General features: G+C 41.1%; 1 protein-coding gene across 3 annotated transcripts in view; it reads right to left on the bottom strand.

Moving 5' to 3' along the window:
• Positions 1 to 22,472, bottom strand: part of BCAT1 (branched chain amino acid transaminase 1) — a 111,421-nt gene that overhangs the window by 27,465 nt on the left and 61,484 nt on the right. For all 3 annotated transcript variants that reach the window (XM_021092209.1, XM_021092208.1, XM_021092210.1), the window contains exon 6: positions 8,405 to 8,568. In XM_021092209.1, coding sequence (XP_020947868.1) covers positions 8,405 to 8,568 — 164 coding nt within the window. The remainder of the gene's footprint in view (positions 1 to 8,404; positions 8,569 to 22,472) is intronic.

Below are 22,472 nucleotides of genomic sequence, written 5' to 3'. Positions count from 1 at the left end.
GAACTCTGGAACGGAGTTTTTAAGGAAGATATATTTTGACAAATGTCTGTCTTTTGGAAGAACTGCCTTCTAAATTAAACAGAAATATTACTGTTTTTTATAACTTAACATTTCATTTAGCATGGGTAGATTCACTCATAATGATGCCTGCCTCTCTCACTGTCCTCATTAATGAGTTCTCTAATCTTATGTTGCCTTAGGAGAAAAGGAATATAATTCTTTTTGCCTTTTTTTTTTTTCTAGGGCCGCACTCGTGGCCTCTGGAGGTTCCCAGGATAAGGGTTGAATCGGAACTACTGCTGCTGGCCACAGCCACAGCCTTATCAGATCTGAGCCACATCTGTGACCTACGCCACAGCTCATGGCAACACTGGATCCTTAACCCACTGAACAAGGACAGGGATTGGACCTGCGTCCTCATGGATGCTAGTCAGATTTGTTTCTGCTGAGCCACGAAAGGAACTCTGAAAAGGAAGTAATATTTTTAAATTTATATTTTATTAAACTTAAATGGGAAAATTATGGAGTATAATACAAAATATGAACCAATATCCTATTTTATTTATTTATATATTTTTGGTCTTCTTAGTGCCACACCTGTGGCATATGGAGGTTCCCAGCCTAGGGATCAAATTAGAGCTCTAGCCGCTAGCCTACACCACAGCCACAGCAATACCAGATCAGAGCCTCGTCTTCGACCTACACCACAGCTCACGGCAATGCCCAATTATTAACCCACTAAGCAAAGCCTGGGATTGAACCTGAGTCTTCATGGATACTAGTCAGATTTGTTTCCACTGAGCCACAACGGGAACTCCTGAATCAATGTTTTAAATAAAATATGAGAATCCTCAAATAGATTTGATGCTTGGTAGCCTCCCTAAGCCCTTGGTTGCAGAATTCACTTTCCTCAGCTTTCAGAGGACATTAGCAAACCCATATGACAATCATTCCCTTAAGACAATCAGGGCTAGGAAATAAACCCTAGACTCATCATGAAGCCCCCAGAATTACACAGAATAACTACTAAAAAGCATTAATGTTACTTTCTACAAAATACCCACCTAGGCCTTTTAAATGATCTCTTTTACATCTGGGGAAGATTAAAATGTGTAGCATTGTCTAAGTTAAAGTGTAAGTTAAACACAAAAGCCAGAAATCAGAGTGGCTCCCTGCTAGTCTCATGTTCACAGCTCTTCTTCTCACTATACTCTCTTTGGCTCTTCCTAAGGAGCCAAGTCATCCTGTATGGGGCAACAATCAATAGCCTCTTGCTCCACCACAATTAAGGAGAAGGATGGGCATGGGACTAAGCTGCTCCTAAGTTCTTCTTTGCGTGAATTCATTCTTGTTTGCTATGACGTAAGCCTGGATCTATTGTATCCATGACTATGAGCCTTCAAAGGAGAAGGCATCTGAAGCAGGAGAGTCCTAAGCTAACACACAACCAGAAGCTTTGACAAGAGATGAGGGAAGGAGGGAAAGAGAGGGAAAGGGAAGGAAGGGAGAAATTGGGATGGAAGTGGCACAGGCAGGACACAGGCAAGGGCAGAAGAAACCTGAACAATGAGTTGAGCCCCTACTGGTCCACTGCTACCAACCTGCTTATAAGAACCAACCGTTCCCTCCTCTACTTAAGATGGTTTGAGCTGATTTTCTGACTTGTAACTCAGATTCTTGACTAATACCGAAATATTCTAGAACTATGGGAAATAGACATTATACCATGGGGCTATTGCAGTCTGGGGCATAATGAGGTTCACTCACATCAAGGTATTAAGATTCATTTAAAAGGCCCTCAGGGAGTTTCTGTGGTGGCTCAGTGGTAATGAACCTGATGAGTATCCATGAGGGTGCGGATTTGATCCCTTGAGGATCCAGCCCTGCATGAGCTGTGGTTCGGATCCCACATTGCTGTGGCTGTGGTATAGGCTGGCAGCTGCAGTTCTGATTCAACCCCTGGTCTGGGAGCTTCCAGGTGCCATGTGTGCTGCCCTAAAAAACAAAAACAAAACCAAAAACAAACAAAAAACAATAAAATAAAATTTAAAAGGCACTCAAAATGAATACTTCAAAACCCAGGTAATAAAATGTAAACTATTTTCACACAACATTGTAAATCAACTACACTTTAAGAAAAAAGATTTTTTAAATGTAAATTATTAGTCAATCTGGAGATGACACAATTCTGATATATAGGAGGCTTTCATTTTAGACCACCCATATACAGATTGATAGCAAACAGATAATAACTGGGTTAAATTATCAGAAGTTTTTAATAAGTACAACCAAAATAGCTTAAAGACTTAAACATAAGACAAGACACCATCAAACTCCTAGAAGAGAACATATGCAAAACATTCTCTGACATCAACCTTACAAATGATTTCTCAGGCCAGTCTCCCAAGGCAACAGAAATAAAAGCAAAAATAAACCAATGGGACCTAATCAAAATGACAAGCTTTTGTACGGCAAAGGAAACCAAAAAGAAAACCAAAAGACAACTTACAGAACGGGAGAAGATAATTTCAAATGATGTACCTGACTAGGACTTAATCTCTAAAATATACAAGCAACTTTTACAACTCAACAGCAAAAAAGCCAACAACCCAATGGAAAAATGGGCAAAAGACCTGAATAGACATTTCTCCAAAGAAGATATACAGATGGCCAAAAGGCACATGAAAAAATGCTCAACATCCATGATTATTAGAGAAATGCAAATCAAAACTACCATGATTCACTACCTCACACCAGTCAGAAGGGCCATCATTAATAAGTCCACAAATAACAAATGGTGGAGGGGGTGTGGAGGAAAGGGAACCCTTCTACACTGATAGTGGGAATGTAAGCTGGTATAACTGCTATGGAGAATAGTGTGGAGATACCTTAGAAAACTATCCATAGAACTACCACGTGACCCAGCAATCCCACTCTTGGGCATATATCTGGACAAAATTTTCCTTAAAAAAGACACATGCACCCGTATGTTCATTGTAGCACTATTTACAATAGCTAAGACATGGAAACAGTCCAAATGTCCATGGACAGATGATTGGATTAGGAAGATGTGGTATATATACACAATGGAATACTACTCAGCCATAAAAAAGAACAAAATAAGGCCATTTGCAGCAACATGGATGGAGCTAGAGACTCTCATACTGAGTGAAATTAAGTCAGAAAGAGAAAGACAAACACCAAATAATATCACTTATATCTGGAATCTAATATATGGCACAAATGAACCTCTCCACAGAAAAGAAAATCATGGACTTGGAGAATAGACTTGTGGTTGTCAGGGGAGAGTTGGAGGGAGTGGGATGGATTAGGAGCTTAGGGTTAATGGATGCAAACTATTGCCTCTGGAATGGATTAGCAATGAGATCCTGCTGTGTAGCACTGGGAACTATGTCTAGTCACTTATGATGGAGCATGATAATGTGAGAAAATAGAATGTACACATGTATGTGTAACTGGGTCACCATGCTGTACAGCAGAAAAAAAAAATTGTATTGGGGAAATAATAATTTTAAAAATTAAAAAAAAAAATAAGTTAAAAAAAAGTATAACCAGCCTGCAGGGAAGGTCTGGTAGAAAGAGCATGTGTTTGGGGCCAGCAGACCCAGATGCAGTTCTTTTATTTCTACTATTGGGTTATAAATGAACTTAAGCAAGTCAGTTTGTATTTTCGCTTCAGTGAATTCACCTGGCAAATAAAAATAACTTGCTTTATATACTGCAGAAGGTTGTTTGGCAAAAATAAAATAATGAAAGCCAAGAAATAGGTTATATAAGCCTGTTATATCCTAATGAAATCAAGGTTCTTTTTTTAGAATGACTGTTTTCATTGACTTTTCCCTAGTTCATAAAAAAAAAAAAAAAAAATGTTGAGTTTTACCACATCTGAAAATTTCTCTCATAAATATAATGCCCTTTGGTCTATTCAAAAGCACATAGAGAATTTTCAGTTTGAGTATCTAGTCTTTCAAATAAAATTCTAAAAACAAACACATACTTTTGAGTATGGCTGAATTAAAACCATGGTTCCCTAGCATCATAGGCCTACTTGGGCAGGAAAAAGAGTTAAAGACTTCAAAAGCTTCAGTGCATTGAAAGGAAAAGCGTTTTTATTTGTTCGGTGTTTGACTGATGGATCATTATATTGTATAGATGGTGTTTTTCCCCTGTACACAAGTGCATATCAAAATTCTTTCTCAGGTGTAAACTCGATTATTAATGTCTTCAGGGTAATTGACACCTCGGTAATAGATTTAGGTTTCCTCCCATGTGCTGCTAATAGTCAGAAGAGAAATACATGTCCTTGGAAGACAGAGAAAAATGAAAAAAGCGGGCAAACTGCCTACATGGGAATTTTTTAAAATATAATTTTAAATGTAATCTGGGAGATGGAAAATATTGAATACATCTCTCCAAAAGAGAAAATTTCTGTTGCATGAGCTCCAACTGATTGCTCCTAAGATAAAGAAAGTCCAAAGAATTCCCTGGTAACCCAGCAGGTAAAGGATCCAGTATTGTCACTGCAGTGGTTTGGGTGACTCTTATGGTGAGGGTTTGGTCCCTGGCCCAGGAACTTCCAAATGCAGCAGGTACAGCCAGAAAAAAAAAAAGAGAGCGAGCGAGAGAGAGAGAGAGAGAGAGAGAGAGAGAGAGTCCAGGACAGGAAACAAGAAAGAAAGAGAGCCTCATAATACAAATTCTTGTCTGTTGGGAGGGTACTACCGACTAGGCAGGGTACTAAGTACTTAACCCCATTATTTCATGGAATTGTTTCAACAGAAACCTAGCTTTTATTATACTTCAGAGGATTTGGAGGAAGAGAAAACTAACTGTACAAGATCACAGAGATACAAGTGCTTGACCCCCAGAAATCTGATTCCCAACCCCACATTGGTAACTGCTGGTTCTAACATCACACTTGCTGAAAGCTTCCTATATGCCAGCCAGGGTCTTAGGCTCTTCATATCATCTACCTTCATCCTTACAGGTAAAGTGCATTATTACCCTGACTTGATTTATTTATTATTTTTTGGCCATGACAACAGCATGTGGAAGTTCCCAGGACAGGAATCGAACCTGTGCCACAACAGTGACCTGAGCCACTACAGCGACAATGTCAGATCTTTAACCCACTGAGCCAGAAGAAAACTCCTACCTTGATTTTATAAATGAGGAAGGGGAGGTTTAGAAAAGGAACATGCTCAAGGCAGTTAGGTTTTTAAGCCAGGTCTTTCTGACTTCATAACTTACACTAAATGCAGAATGAAAACATAGGGGAAAAAAAGAGAAAAATTAAGATGGAGAGAGGTGGGAGTTCTCTGGTGGCTCAGTGAGTTAAGGATCCAATGTTGTTGCTGTTGTGGCGAAGGTTTGATCCCTGGCCTGGGAACTTCCACATGCCATACGTGTGGCCAAAAAAAAACCTGCCTGGGAATAAAGATCTTCCTATGAGGAAGAAGATTAGCTATAAAAAAAAAAAAAAAAAATCCTAATGTCAGGCTATCTGCCAGGCCAACTAAACCAGAATCTCTACTGGGGGGGATCCAGACATCACTCAGTAGCAGAGCTCCCCCAGGTGACCTCAATTTGCAACCACAGCTGAGAACCACTGTGCCAATCCTGTTACTTTTCTTACTAATGAATATTTAGAAATAAAAGGATAATATTATCATCAGGTTCCTGGGACAGAAGTTGAACCCATGCCACAACAGCGACCTAAGCTGCAACAGTGACAATGCTGATCCTTAACTCACTGAGCCACCAGGGAACTCTAATGAGCTAATATTGATATACCAATTGTACATAGTAATACTGGGGCTCACTCTTTGTGTTGTACAGAAAGTATTATTATTATTATTTTTTTTTTTTTGCTTTTTAGGGCCATACCCGTGGCATAAGGAAGTTCCCAAGCTAGGGGTCCAATTGGAGCTGCAGCTTCCAGCCTAGGCCACAGCTCACGGCAACATCTGATCCTTAACCCATGGATCGAGGCCAGGGATCAAACTTGCATCCTCATGGATTCTAGTCGGGTTTGTAACCCACTGAGCCACACGGGAACGCCCCAGTTTAATTTCCCTAAAATGATGATGTATTCTATGAGACTGCATTACACCCTCTTTATCACAAATAATAAAGAAAAACAAGAGAATTTATTTATATATTGATATATATAACAATCACTTTGCTATATAATAGAAATTAACACAACATTGTAAATCAACTCTACTTCAATAAAAAAATCAAAAACATAAAAAATAAAGAAAAAAAACTTTTAAGTTATCTCTTCATCAAGACTTGCTTATGGCAGTGTGCACTTTAAGAGTTCTAGCAGAGCAATACAGATAATACGTGGTGGTGCAGGTGCACATGCTCTGTAAAGTCTTAACGGTAAAAAACGACATCAAGAGAGCAAACAAAAGTAGTTTTCTTTCTTCTTCTTACTTTTGTCTTCTGTCTTTTTAGGTCTGCATATAGAGGTTCCCAGGCTAGGGGTTGAAGGTTGAATTGGAGATGGAGCTGCCGGCCTATGCCAGAGCCACAGCAACACAGCATCCCAGCCGAGTCTGCGACCTACACCATAGCTCACGGCAACGCTGGATCCTTAACTCACTGAGCAAGGCCAGGAATAGAACCTGCATCCTCGTGGATACTAGGCGGGATCATTAACCACTGATCCATGACGGGAACTCCCAAAAGTAGTTTTCGACCTGGCTAGCCTCAGACATAGTTAGGAAGCAGTGCTCTACTCACTACAAAAAATGATTTCTTAGTTTAATGGACTCCATCAGGATGTCTCTAACCCACCGAGGAAACGCAATTGCTGAAACTGCCCAGAGGGATAACAGGACATCGAATTTTATCACCATGCCTTTTTTATTTTATTTTTTTAATATGTTGTATTAGACTTACATGTTGTATTAGTTTCAGGTGCACAGCAAAGTGTCACCATGCTTTATTGGGGAGTTAAAAGAAGGAAATAGAGAAAGACACTGGAGGAGTCAAAGCCAGCTGTCAATGTCTCTCTCGCATCCCAGCAGCATATCCTTCAACTGTCCCAGGGCTCCGTGAATATGCATTTCGTATCAGGGCCCAGAAGACACCTCTGAGTCACCTTGAAGGCCTGCCGCTGCCCCAGGCGTGTGGTACACACAAAGGAAGAGCCACGCTGGTTAATCCAGCTATTCTTGCTTACCCATCGGGGCATTCCCGATTCATGGCCAAGTCCACCCCTGAAATTGTCTAACACTTTCAAATGCTCTTTTATTTCCAGCCAGCTACATATGGCCTATGAGACTGGCCTGACCCGAGCCAAAGCAGAGCTGTCCCTCAGCCAGCTGGCAGCAGGTACGGCTACAATGAAGACAGCACTTCACTGAAGCAGGAACCTTCCCCAGACAGGACTCCTTGGAGCCAACTGAGAGCAAGGGGCCCAGCACCAGATGCTCTTATGCCAACTGTCAGCCTGCAGCTAAGGACCTGCATCAGGGGACAGTGCATTCAAAGCATCAATGTTCCTCTCTTATAAGGGGCCACAGACGTTATCCTTTAAACAACTAACACATTTAAAACATGCAAACTAGGAGTTCCCGCTGTGGTGCGGTGGGTTAAGAACCTACTGCAGTGGCTTGAGGCACTGAGAAGCGTGGGTTCGATGCCCAGCATGGTGCAGTGAGCTAAAGGATCTGGTGTTGCCACAGCTATGATGTAGGTTGCAGCTGTGGCTTGGATTCAATCCCTGGTCTCGGAATTTCCACATGCCACAGATGTAGCTCAAATAAATAAATAAATAAATAATTTTAAAACAAATAAATATTTTGAAAAACTTATGGTTTCCAAAGGGCACAGGGTGGCGGGGGTAGGGGAGTGTGCTGGGGGTTTGGGATGGAAATGCTATAAAACTGGGTTGAGGAGTTGCTGTTGTGGCTCAGTGGTTAACGAATCCGACTAGGAACCATGAGGTTTCGGATTCTATCCCTGGCCTTGCTCAGTGGGTTAAGGATCCGGCGTTGCCGTGACCTGTGGTGTAGGTTGTAGACATGGCTGGGATCCCTCGTTGCTGTGGCTCTGGTATAGGCCGGCAGGCTACAGCTCCTATTAGACCCCTAGCCTGGGAACCTCCATGTGCCACAGAAGTGGCCCCAGAGGTGGCAAAAAGACAAAAAAAGTGGGTTGAGATGATTGTTTTACAACTATAAATGTAATAAAATGCACTGGGTTAAAAAAATTGACGCACGCAAAACAAGTAAGTAAAAACAATGAAAACTAAACACAGACCAAAAATGAGCATTACAATGTCAGTACTAATGGAGGAACTTATATCGTAGTGAAAAGGCAATACCTAAATGGTCAAAAGGGACTCTTTCCTGTAGACAGACTGACTTACCCTCCCATCTTGCAGTCCCCAGTCCCACCTTTCCAGGCTCTGACATACTTCGGATTGGCCCACAGGGACACTGGATTAAAGCTTCCACTTGAAAAATAAGGTCCCACTGGGCTCAAGATTACAAAGATCAGGGCTTTCGTAGGCTTCTTGACTCCCAGGGAAGGCTGCAATGAAGCAAAAGTACACAAACCTGTTAATTTAAAATGCAGGTCTAGAACAGATCTGTAACTATCCCAAGAAGGAGCTAAGGCTAGCTGTCAATTCTAAAGTTGAGCTACACAAAGCCTAAAGGTCTTCTCTTTTAAGAAGAAAACACCAAGAATGGGGAACTTCAGTTTCATTTTGCTCAGCTGAGTTATGATTTCAAAAGAAAAGCAAATTTGGGAGTTCCCATTGTGGCGCAACAGAAATGAATATGACTAGGAACCATGAGGTCGGGAGTTCCGATCCCTGGCCTCACTCAGTGGGTTAAGGATCTGGCGTCGCCATGAGCTGTGGTGTAGGTTGCAGACGCAGCTCAGATCCTGCGTTGCTGTGGCTGTGGGGTAGGCCAGCAGCTGTAGCTCCAATTGGACCCCTAGCCTGGGAACCTCCATATGCCACACGTGCAGCCCTAAAAAGCAAAAGATAGATTAAAAGTGAATTTGTCAAATTTTTTTGGGGGGGGGAGGGGGTGGTTTTTCAAAGAGATGCTTTCTTGACCCACTTTTTAAAAATTTATATTCAGTGAGGAGAGGAGTTCCTGTTGTTGCTCAGCAGGTTAAGGACCTGACATTTTCTCTGTGAGGATATGAGTTCAATCCCTGACCTTGCTCAGTGGGTTAAGGATTCAGTGTTGCTGCAAGTTGCAGCACAGGTCACAGATGCAGCTTGGATCCAGTGTTGGCGTGGCTGTGGCATAGGCTGCAGCTGCAGCTCTGATTTGACTCCTAGCCCAGGAACTTCCATATGCTGCCAATGAGGCCATAAAAAGAAAAAAAAAATTATTTGTGGAAAAAAGTTGACACGGAAACAAAAATTATCTTAAAATCATCATTTTTTTTTAAAAAAAGCATCTGGGTTCCCACGTGAAGCTGAGGACCAAGCAAGGGATTTACCCTTTTATTAATGTAAAAATCTTTACATTTTTAGGCATTCCCATTGCAGCGCAGTGGGTTGTGAACCTGACTAGCATCAATCCCTGGCCTCACACAGTGTGTTAAGGATCCAGTGTTGCTGTATGCTGTGGTACAGTTTCCAGACGAGGCTTGGATCTGGCATTGCTGTGGATGTGGAGGAGGCCGGCAGCTGAAGCTCTGATTCAACCCCTAGCCTAGGAACTTCCATACACCACAGGTACAGGTCTGATAAGCAAAAAACAAAAATAAAATTAAAATTTTTACATTTTTGGCCACATCTACAGCATGCAGAAGTTCCCAGGCCAGGGATTAAACCCTTGCCACAGCAGTGACAATGCTGGATCCTTAACCCTCTGAGCTACCAGGGAACTCTTATCAATTTTTTCACTAGTAGGCTTTCTAACAACTAGCCATATCACACTCTTCAATGTTACATTGGTCGGGGACTGAGAAAGGGAAGAACCCAGACATGATTTCAGTCTTTGGGGGTGAAACCTAGCATTGCTTCTCTAATGCACCCTTCTGCTTCGCAGGCTGCTGGCTGCTTCAGGACATGGCAGGGCCTCCAGCAGGGGATGGACTTAGGGGAGTGTGCATTGGCACACCTGACTGCAACAGGTACCAGAGCAGAACGTGCCTTCACCACACCTGACCGTGACAGACACCAGACAGCAAGAGTGTCTTCACTAGAAGCAAAGACACCAGACAAGATCAATCCCCCACCCCAAAAGACAGAGGATGAGGTCTCAGGAATTCGTATCAGGAATGACAACAAAAGTGGCCTTTCCCCCAAACACTGGAAAGTCCTAAGTCAATGATGCAAAATCATACAAATTCCTCTAGCACAAAAGCAGTTATAAGTAATTACTGTCAGTTGTTTTTTAATGAGGAAAATTGAGAGACTGAAGAGTTTTTGAGGGCTATGTATTATAAAGGTAAAAAGGTCCCTGGGCTACCCTGTGCAATTCAAGACCACAGGAATAAGAAAACAGGTGTGCACTATTACATTTAAGTCCTGGGATATAAAATGTGTATGTCGGGAAGGTGGGAGAGAGTGGGACTGACTGAGGGAGTTTGATGCAAACTATTACATTTAGAATGGATAGCGTAGGCTGGCAACTGTAGACCCCTAGCCTGGGAATCTCCATATGCCGCAGATATGGCCCTAAAAAGACGAAAAAAAAAAAAAAATTGGAGTTTCTATCATGGTGCAGCGGAAATGAATCCGACTAGGAAACATGAGGTCCCAGGTTCGATCCCTGGCCTTGCTCAGTGGGTTAAAAATCTGGTGTTGCTCTGAGCTGTGGTGTAGGTTGCAGACCCTGCTTGGATCTGGCATTGCTGTGGCTGCGGTGTAGGCTGGCAGCTGTAGCTCGCCTAGCCTGGGAACCCCTATATGCCACGAGTGCGGCCCTAAAAAGCAAAAAAAAAAAAAAAGAATGGATAATCAATGAGGTCCTACTGTACAGCCAGGGAACTATATCCATATATTCAGTCTCTTGGGATAGATCATGATGGAAGATAATAAATATAAGAAAGGAAATGTACATATATGTATGACTTTGCTGTACAGCAGAAATTGGCACAATATTGTAAATCAACTCACTTTAATATTAAAAATTTAAAAATCAAATTTAAGTAAATAAAACTATACCCAATTAACTGGAATTGTTTACAAATTATCTACATTCTGAGATTTTTATCAATGAATTTGCATGAACAACTATCATGAAAAAAAACTTCTTTTTTTAAAAAGAAGGAGGGATAAATTAAGAGTTTGGAATTAGTAGATACAACTATTATATGTGAAACAGAAAAACAACAAGGTCCTACTATATACAGCAAGAGAACAACATTCAATATCTTATAATTAACTATAATGGAAAAGGAATGTGTGTAACTGAATCATTTTTATGTATACCAGAAACATAATATTGTAAATCAACTATACTTCAGTTTAAAAAAATCAAAATAAAATGTCTATGGCCAATCTTCAAATGAGCCTGGTCTGCCTGGTTGGGGATAGTGTTTGTCTTGCAGAAAATAAGAGGCTCAATTCCACCTGACTTTGTGGCTTTGGTAATATCTGATAAAACTGGCTAAAAATGACCTGGGGATATATATATATATATTTTTTTTTCCCTGAATTTCAATTAAATCTCCTCCCCCACTACCTATTAGCTCAAGGCCCCTAGCCCACTACTCATGTCCAGACCATCAAAGATCTGGTAAAATATTCATGAGCATAACAAGGTATGTTTGCACACTGATGCCATTGGAAAGGCTTGCAACCCTCAGAAAATGGGAAGCTGAGTTCATGGGAACACAAGGACCATGCATGGCTTGGCTGGCCACAGAGCAAATGCCTAATAGATAACCAGGTTAAAGAAATGAGGGAGGAGTACCCATCATGGCTCGACTGAAATGAATCTGAGGACGAAGGTTCAATCCCTGGCCTTGCTCAATGGGTTAAAGATCTGGCGTTGCCATGAGCTGTGGCGTAGGTCGCAGATGGGGCTCAGATCTGATGTTGCTCTACCTTCGGCTACAGCTCGGATCTGACCCCTAACCTGGGAACCTCCATATGCTGTGAGTGCAGCCCGAAAAAGGCTAAAAAAACATGAGTGAGCAAGTAACAGATTTTGGGTTTTTGCTCATTTGCGTCTGTTCTTTATCAGGGACACCCCTACAAATAAAGAGTAAGGAGCCTTAAACTCCATTTTTTTTTCTGGTTTCATTATTTGGAAAAGAAATCCTCAGAATATCACACCATCTGCCTTTTTTCCCAACTTTGGTAAAAATTGACTGTTTTATCTCTGCACTTTTATTTACCTATCAGTTAAGCAAGTACACTTCATATCGGCAGTGCTTCGATGCTTAAGACTTAAAAAAAAAATTATTGACCATTGGGATGAGGAATTAAGCGCTTCAGCATAATTTAGAAATACAACATGCAGGACACAGTCTCACTAATTTACATAGTTTCTAATGTTCTAAAATAAAATAGCTTATTTATGGACAAGCTGATAAGCATTTTATTAGATACCACATGAATACCTGGGTTTTTTTCACTCATGGATTTTTTGCAACCTACACTCTACTTTTAAAAAGTAGCAATAACTCATGATGATGGAAATTTTTTCCAGAGGTCAATTTCATGTTAATGATTTCCTTCCCGATTTTAATTGACAGGTAAGCCAGCATTTATTCCACTAGGTGGTGGTAGAGAGCAGAGATGGAAAACAGAATGCTATGCATTAAATCTATTTCTAGAAAATAGTATCTTGATAAACCTTTAAGTAATACTTTCATTCTTAGCACACAGGTAAATTATAGGCTAAATTTTTCAATGCTGAGAGAAAATGTGTTTATGTGTACTAACACTTTATTTTCTGAAATTTAAGCAAGGTCAGCTCATGTTTTACAAGCACTTGAGTACCGGTGTTGATCATAGTTGAGTCACCTTTATCCTTAAATGATTATTTATGTCAAATGTCTGCTCATGAAAAGAACTCTGATTTTACTAAAAATGGTCACACTGCTTCATGAGTGAGGATAAATAAAATGTAACTTTACAGATCAAGAAGGGAACTTGGTGGAGTTCCCGTTGTGGCTTATTGGTAACGAACCTGACTAGGATCCATGAGGACAAGGGTTCAAACCCTGGCCCGCTCAGTGGATTAGGGATCTGGCATTGCCACGAGCTGTGGTGTAGGTCACAGACGCGGCTTTCATGTGGCATTGCTGTGGCTGTGGTGTCAGCCAGCAGCTGTAGCTCTGATTCTCTCCCTAGCCTGGGAACTTCCATATGCCATGGGTGTGGCCCAAAAAAGAGGGAAAAAAAAATACATGAAGAAGAAGAAGAAGAAGGGAACTTAGTGATGTTTCTACCCTCAGGAACCATTATTTGATCCTTTGTCTTAATTCCTCCTTCTTTCCTGGAAAACAATCAAAATTCTGTGCTACTGCTAAAGTTAAAAGTTTATGACACTATAGTATTAATCAAATGGCAATGAACTAAATTCTATGATGACAAGGTCAGGCTTCTGATCAAATAAAACAGCCACAAGACATAAAGAGAAAATATGGACAATAACAGGTGATAAGTTATGTAGATCAGTTTCAATGTCCTATTTTGATTGCTTTTAAAGAATTAAAGAGAAAATATGGACAATAACAGGTGATAAGTTATGTAGATCAGTTTCAATGTCCTATTTTGATTGCTTTTAAAGAATTCTTCTCTACTAGTTTTTTTGATTATCTCAATCCATGAAGAATTGAAAGGAGCTTTTAAGAAACCTCACAGAAACATAACTCTCCCAGATTTCAGGCAGTATTACAAAGCCACAGTAATCAAGACAGTGTGGTACTGGTACCAAAACAGACATACAGACCAATGGAACAGAATAGAGAACCCAGAAATAATCCCAGACACCTATGGTCAATTAATCACTGACAAAGGAGGCAAGAATATAAAATGGGAAAAAGGCAGTCTTTTCAGCAGGTTGTGCTGGGAAAACTGGACAGCTGCATGCAAATCAATGAAACTAGAACACACTCTCACACCATGCACAAAAATAAACTCAAAATGGCTTAAAGACTTAAACGTAAAACAAGACACCATCAAACTCCTAGAAGAGAATATAGGCAAAACATTCTGACATCAACCTTTCAAATGTTTTCTTAGGTCAGTCTCCCAAGGCAACAGAAATAAAAGCAAAAATAAACCAATGGGACCTAATCAAACTGACAAGCTTTTGCATAGCAAAGAAAGCCATAAAAAAAAAAAAAAAAAGACAACCTATGGAATGGGAGAAAATAGTTTCAAATGCAACTGACAAGGGCTTAATCTCTAAAATATAAAAACAACTTATACAACTCAACAGCAAAAAACCAACAACCCATTAAAAAATGGACACAAGAACTGAGTAGACATTTCTCCAAAGAAGATATACAGATGGCCAACAGGCACATGAAAAAATGCTCAACATCCCTGATTATTAGAGAAATGCAAATCAAAACTACTATGAAGTAACACCTCATACCAGTCAAAATGGCCATTGTTAATAAGTCCACAAATAAATGCTGGAGGGGTGTGGAGAAAAGAGAACCCTGCTGCACTGTTGGTTGGAATGTAAATTGGTACAACCACTATGAAAAACAGTATGGAGGTACCTCAGAAAACTAAGTACAGAACTACCACACGACCCAGCAATCCCACTCTTGGGCATATATCTGGACAAAACTTTCCTTGAAAAAGATACATGCACCTGTATGTTCACTGCAGCACTATTCACAATAGCTAAGACATGGAAACAACCTAAATGTCCATCGACAGATGAAGGGGTTAAGAAAATGTGGTATATATACACAGTGGAATACTACTCAGCCATAAAAAGAATAAAATAATGCCATTTGCAGCAACATGGATGGAACTAGAGACCCTTGTATGAAGTGAAGTAAGTCAGAAAGACAAATACCAAATGATGTCACTTATATCTGAAATCTAATATATGCCACAAATGAACCTTTCCACAGAAAAGAAACTCAGGGACTTGGAGAACAGATTTGCGATGGCCAAGGAGGAGGGGGAGAGAGTGGGAGGCACTGGGAATCTGGGGTAAATAGATGCAAACTATTGCACATGGAATGGATAAGCAATGAGATCCTGCTGTATAGCACTGGGAATTATATCTAGTCATTGAGATGGAGCAGGATGGAGGATAATGTGAGAAAAAGAATGTATATATATATGTGTGTGTGTGACTGGGTCACTTTGCTGTACAGTAGAAAATTGGCAGAACACTGTAAACCAACTATAATGGAAAAAATAAAAATCATTAAAAAAAGAAAAAAAGAAACCCCCGTGGAAAATGAAGAATACAGAATCTCAGAGGTAAAGTTTTTAAGTTCTCACGGGACCATATTGACTCTGAAGTTGAAATTCTGATGAGTTCAAAAAAGTAAAGACTATTTTCACTTTATAAGTTATGCCTCACAAATAATAAATAAATATATATTTATTGGTATTAAATGTGCATATTTTGCAGAGAACAACAAGGACAGCTAGGGTGATGGACAATAAAGACATTTCACAATGGAAATTACCGCTTCTGTCTGTGTCTGTCAGAAAATTACTTTATAGAAAGGCAAGGTTTCGGAGGTGAGCTGATGGCAGTGAGCACTCAGCAAACTGAGAGAGGTGATATTCATCAGGCCATGTTTTGGCCTGGGAGGCAGAGAAGCACAGCAACCACGTAGACGCTAGAGAACAATTCTGCCAAGCAAGGCAAATAAGAGACAGAAGAAATAAGGTAATTGGGGGTAACAGGGGAATATTTTTCTTATCTTCCCAATTTGCTTTTTTATTAAGGTATAGTTGATCTACAATGCTGTGCCAATTTCCCCTGCATAGCAGACCCAGCCATATATAAATATATATATATACGTGCACACACACACATATACATATATACATTCGCTTTCTTATACCATCTTCCTCATTGTCTATAGGGGAACATTTTTCAAAATGAACTATTTTTTGGATCCAAATGACTTTTTTTTTAATCCAAAAAACCGACTAATTAAAAAAAAAAAAAAAATCCTCAGGAGTTCCTGGCTCAGCGGTTATGAGTTATGGCTCACTGGTTTACGAATCCGACTAGGAACCATGAGGTTTCGAGTTCGATCCCCAGCCTTGCTCAGTGGGTTAAGGATCTGGCGTTGCTGTGAGCCGTGGTGTAGGTTGCAAACACAGCTCAGATCCCGCATTGCTGTGGCTCTGGCGTAGACCTGCAGCTATAGCTCCGACTTGACCCCTAGCCTGGGAATCTCCATATGCCGCGGGTGTGGCCCTAGAAAACACTCACACACACACAAAATTCCTGCCAGTTCTTAAAAAAAGATTAGAGGGGATATGATAAAGAACATTGGACTGTTGGGACGCTGTAAGAGATACAGGACTGACTATTGGCCCACAGAGGGTGAGTCACAGAGGGGGTGAGTCACAGAGGGGAGGGACACCAATTCATGGAATATTTTTGTAGGAAAAACTAGTAGTTTTGGTTTAAGATTTAAAAAATATGCAATGGGATCGGTGATGTCTCTGCACCGGGACACAGGTTGAATCCCCGGCCCTCAAACAGTGGGTTAAAGGATTGCGCATTGCATCGTATCTGATCCCTGGCCTGGAAGCTGCCATAGGGCAGAGGAAAAAAAAAAAAAAATTAACAGCCCTCAATAATTCCACAGTGCTTTTGATTTCCAAGCATTCCATAGTCATTATCGCACAAAATCCAACAATCCAGAAAGCAAAGGGTTAAAATTCTGATTGAGTTAGAGAAACAGGCACAAATGATTCACCCAAAGATTCAATTATTAAGTTCTAGATGGTCCACTCTTAGTCCAGAGGTCTGCTTTCAATACCAGGCTTCGAGAAAAAAAAATCAGGGAAATTTCCTTACTCAGCCTTCACCACAGTCTTCCAGCTCTTCGCACCCAGTGCTCAAATCATTCCGTTTAGAACCCTTTCAATTCCTCCTCACTTCCCGACCTTGATGTTTTTCCTGTGCTACTTACTGCATCTGGAACAAACAGCTCCTTCCTCCCCTCTTTTTATGGTCTGAAATGTCTTCCTCAATATTTTTTTCTTTCTTTTTTTTTTTCTTTTCTTTGCTTTTTAGGGCTGCACTCACAGCATATGGAGGTTCCCAGGCTAGGAGTCCAATCGCAGCTACAGCTGCCAGCCTACACCACAGCCACAGCAACATCAGATCCCAGTCTCATCTGCAACCTACACCACAGCTCATGGCAACGCTGGATCCTTAACCCACAGAAAGGCCAGGGAACGAACCTGAAACCTTGTGGTTCCTAGTCTGATTCCCTTCAGCCGCACCACAACAGGAACTCCTCTTCCTCAAAATTTATACTGACTGCATCTGGAGATAAAGCTTTAAGTAGGTAATAAGGTTCAATGAGGTCAAAGGGTGGTGGCTGTAGGACTGGTGCCCTTAGAAGAAACACCAGAGCCTATGAGTGCCCCTCTCCCTTCAACCCCTCCCTTTCTCCCCCAGCACAGAAGGCCCTGTCAGGGCACAGTGACAAAGCAGACATCTACAGTCCAGGAAGTGTGGCTTCGCCAAAAACCAACCCTGCTGGCACTTTGATCTCGGACTTCCAGCCCCTGGAGCCATGAGAAAACAAATTCTGGTGTTTAAGACATCTCATCTTTGATATTCTGTTATGGCAGGTCAAGCAGATGGAAACATCCCCTCTAATTAATACAAACCCTTCAATCTCAAATTAAATGTCACTTAAATGTCACATGAGGAAATGAGCCCCTTTTGACAAGGCTAGGTGCTTATATTACAGATTGCAGCATCTTGCACTTCTTCAAACTTATGTAAAACACTATCAAACTTTTGTATTAAAACTGCTTGTTTGTCTATCCCTTGTTAGTCTTTTTATTTGGCCATGCCCAAAGCACGTGAAGTTCCTGAGCCAGGGATGGAACCCGTGCCTCAGCAGCAACCCAAGCTGCTACAGTGACAACATGGGATCCTTAATCTGCACAACTCCATCTGTTCTTTGCTAATCTGTACACTCCATGAACTGTAAAGCCATCTTTGCCCCCTATGTTTTTATACGAGGTGTTAACTAGACATTTGTTGAAAATTTATCCATTTTGATAAGATATTGTTTATGGAAAGGGCTGTGAAAACCACCTAGATAACTACTTGCCAAACCCGAATTGGTCTTAAAAAAAAAAAAAGAAAAAAGGCTAATCTTAATAAATTGAATGAACACTAACAGAGAAAATTTTCCTGATTTTTTGTAGTGCTGCCCTCTAGACTAACAGGGAATTAAGATGCAGACATTAAAAGAATCCTGCAGGGAGTTCCTGGCTGTGGCTCAGTGGATGAAGGTTTGATCCCTGGCCTCACTCAGTGAGTTAAGGATCCAGCATTGCCATGAGCTGTGTGTAGACTGCAGACAGATCTGATGTTGCTGTGGCTGTGGCGTAGGCTAGAGGCTACAGCTCCAATTCGACCCCTAGCCTGGGAACCTCCACATGCCGCGGATGTGGCCCTAAAAATAAAATAAAATAAAATAATCCTGGAGGAAGGCCAAGTCCAGAACTTTCTGAGGTTTGCTATACAACAGGCAGGGGTTAGGACTGAGTTTGTTTCTCTGTCCTGTTCAAAGAGAAAGATAATATACACTTAATGCTAGACAAAAAGAAAGCTAATCGCTCAATTCCTTTTTTGTTTTTAACTAAGAATAATGTAAAAACATAGTTTGGAGTTTCCTACTGACTCCAGGTTAAGGATCCAGCATTGTCATTGCAGCAGCTTAGGCAGCAGCTGTGGCTCAGGTTTGATCCCTGGTCCTGGCCCGGGATCAAGGCATGGCTGAGAAAAAAAGAGAGAGAGAAAAAAAAAAAAAAAATGCTTAAAAGAAAACTAAAGCTATGGTGACAAAAACTAGAACGGTCCCGTTTAGCATTATGTAAAGGCAGTGATAATAACTGCTCACAGGATTAGTATAAGGACTAAACTAGATAATCTGTAGAATGTTCCCAGGGCTTGATCATTTTTAAGCATCCAACAAATAGGAATTGCTATTATTTTTAATTAAATAATACTTGCTAATAGTAATAGTAATAAATAAATCCAACGTGTTCCAATACACAGAGCACTCAGATGACATTAAGATGATTTGACCAATGAACTAGTCAACATTCAACGTGGGAATTGTGGAGAACGGGTATTTGGGGAAAAGACAAGGATTACTGTACTGCTGATGTGGGCAATACAGGTTGGTAAATTTGAAATCAATCATAAACAGAAATTTTATCATTAAAGTAAGTGGCCAAGAATACTTGATGAGGAAATTTTCAAGAGGAGTAAGAATTTGTCCCTCTTAGGAAATCCAGGCTTCATTTCCTTTCTGAAATAACTCAGGTACATATACACAATGGAATACTACTCAGCCATGAGAAAGAACAAAATAATGTCATTTGCAGCACTATGGAGGCAACCAGAGACTCTCATACTAAGTGAAGTAAGTTGGAAAGAGAAGGACAAATACCATATGATATTACTTCTATGTGGAATCTCAAATATGGCACAAATGAACGTATCTGTAAGACAGAAACAGACTCTCAGACTTGGAGAAAAGACTTGTAGTTGCCAAGGAGGAGAGATATACAGGGAGTTTGGGGTTAGTAGATGCAAACTGTTACATTTAGAATGCATAAGCAATGAGGTCCTATTGTACAGCATAGGGAGCTATATCCAATGATCTCTTGGGATAGAACCCGATGGGAGACAGTATGAGAAAAGGAATGTATATTTATGTAAGACTGGGTCACTATGCTATACAGCAGAAATTGGCATGTCATTGTAAGTCAACTGTACTTTAGTTAAAAAATAGATAATTTAAGGTTCAAAAAAATATGGTGGAGTTGTATAGATGTTGAGGGTCTATGAGGCATAACTGTTGCCTTTAACATAGATTTAATCTCGTTTAAAATCTAGGACTAACACATAAACTAATAAATAAGGAAAATAAATAAAATAGGAGTTCCCATCGGTGGCTCAGAGGAAGCCATGAGGATGCAGGTTCAATCCCTGGCCTCACTCAGTGGATTAAGGATCCGGCATTGCCATGAGCTGTGGTGTAAGTAGCAGACTTGGCTCAGATCTGGCATTGCTGTGGCTGTGGTGTAGCCAGGGATCCGATTTGACCCCTAACCTGGGAACCTCCATATGCTGCAGGTGTGGCCCTAAAAAGACAAAAAGAAAAGAAATAACTCGTGATCAGGGATCAGCAAACTTCAGCCTGCTGCCTGTCTGGGTTTTTTTTTGTGTTTTTTTTTTTTTTTTAAGTTTTACCAGAACACATTCTTTCACTCATGTGGGACCCATTGCTGATTTTGTGCTACAAAGGCAAAGATGAATAGCCCTTAAGGAATGCAAAGCCCAGATTTACTACTTGGCTCTTTACAGAAAAAGTTGGCCAGCCCCTTCTCTCAATGATGACGGGAAAATACCACAGGAGGGTTTGGCCTCAGACCCAAGGTCTCTTCACTGGCCTAGACTCAGCTCTCAAGCATGGACTCTGTGAGTCCATCCAGTTTGGTCCCATGAATGAGGCCAAGCATGGCACCGGGCCTGGAGCAGAACAACAAACAAAACCAACGTAGGGATGTGACAATTGTGATAGTCTTAGCCTGTGGGTTGGCTGATGGAGGGGGAGGAGCCCTCACGAAGACAGCGGTGTCACCAAAACAGTGCAGATGGGAAGCCACAAGGTGGGGTGCCTGGATGTCTCTCCATCCAGTCAATGTCACTGCCTGCTGACGCCGTCACCTTCAGACGCAGAAGCACGATCAAAGGAGAATCGGGGAGATCTTTTAACAATCAGGTTTCCCTTTCTTCTGGATCACTGCCATCAGCTTAGAAATATGCCATCACATCCCCCATCTAAAACAAACACTCCACGCAATAGTCTGTGATAACCTATTTGAGAAAAGAATCTGCAAAGAATGGATGTGTGTACATGTATAACTGAATCACTCTGCTGTACGGCAGAAATGAACACAACATTGTAAATCAACTCTACTTCAATAAAACTTTAGAAAATGAAAAAAATAAAACAAACACACACCCTTTACTACAGGCCCCACTCCAGGTATCCATTTCTCTGTTCCACTGCAGGGCAGAATTCCTCGTAAGATTTTTTTTCTTTTTTTTTTGTCTTTTTAGGGTCTCACCTGTGGCAAATGGAAGTTCCTAGGCTAGGGGTGGAATCAGCTACAGCTGCCGGCCTACACCACAGCCACAGCAACTTGGCTCTAATCCTTGTCGGGACCTACACCAGATCCTTAACTGAGCAAGGCTAGGGATCAAACCCATGTCATCATGGATACTAGTCGGGTTCGTTACCACTGAGTCACGACGGGAACTCCCCTCACATGATCTATCCACACTCAAGATCATAACCTCCCTCCTCTCACTCTTTCTTGAATCCATGACATTGAGGCTTTTAGCCCCATCATCCCACTGACAGGTGCTTATTAAGGTCACCAAGGACCTCCTGGTTGGCAAACCCAATAATCAGCTCCCTAGCCTCCTCTCACTGGTCCTATGGGCAGGATTTACCACAGATCACACTGCTTTCACATTCCTCGCTTCGCTCCCAGGACACCAAGTCCTCTTGTTTCCCTTCCTACCTTACAGGCCCCGCTACTTCTCAGAACCCTTAGCCGATTCCTCCTCCTCCCCCCTCCTCTGAATACTGGCCTGCCCCCAGGGCTCAGTCCTGGCCTTCTTCTCATCTCTATCTACAGTTCCTCCCTTGACAACCTCTTCCAAGACACGGACTTTCGAGGACTTTATGCTAAAGAGCAGAATGTATCGCTTAAACTCCTAGATCTGCCCTGAATACCAGACTTGTACATCTACCCACATACTTGACACCAACAGCTTAAATTCTTGTGTCCAGAACTGATCTCTTGATTCCACCCGTCATCATTCCAACAAATAAACACACAAAATCCTCTCCCTTGCTCTCTCTCCTCCCAACAAATGGTTCCTAACCAGCTGCAGTGGTCCAACGAGAAACCTTGCCATTCATTCTTCCTCTCACTCGCATACCCAATCCATCAGCAAAGTGTGAGCTGTAATAAACATCCTTGAATATCTGTCTTTCTGTGCACTAGGGATATGTCTCCAGCATGAAAGTTGTGAACAAAGTCCACATTTTTTTAAAGATCCCAAATTACATTTTCATACTTTACTCAATTCACTAATTAATAACCGTTCTTAAGTCTGTTATATTGACGACATAATGGCTGATCAACAGGACACTAGTTACATAAATTATGCCACCATATCTCAGATTCTAAGATGAGCACTTTTCCACATTGAACATCTAGACTTGGCACT

This window comes from Sus scrofa, chromosome 5, assembly GCF_000003025.6.
Source record: "Sus scrofa isolate TJ Tabasco breed Duroc chromosome 5, Sscrofa11.1, whole genome shotgun sequence".
Taxonomy (NCBI): Eukaryota; Metazoa; Chordata; class Mammalia; order Artiodactyla; family Suidae; genus Sus; species Sus scrofa.
This window is presented reverse-complemented; position numbering and strand designations above follow the sequence as displayed.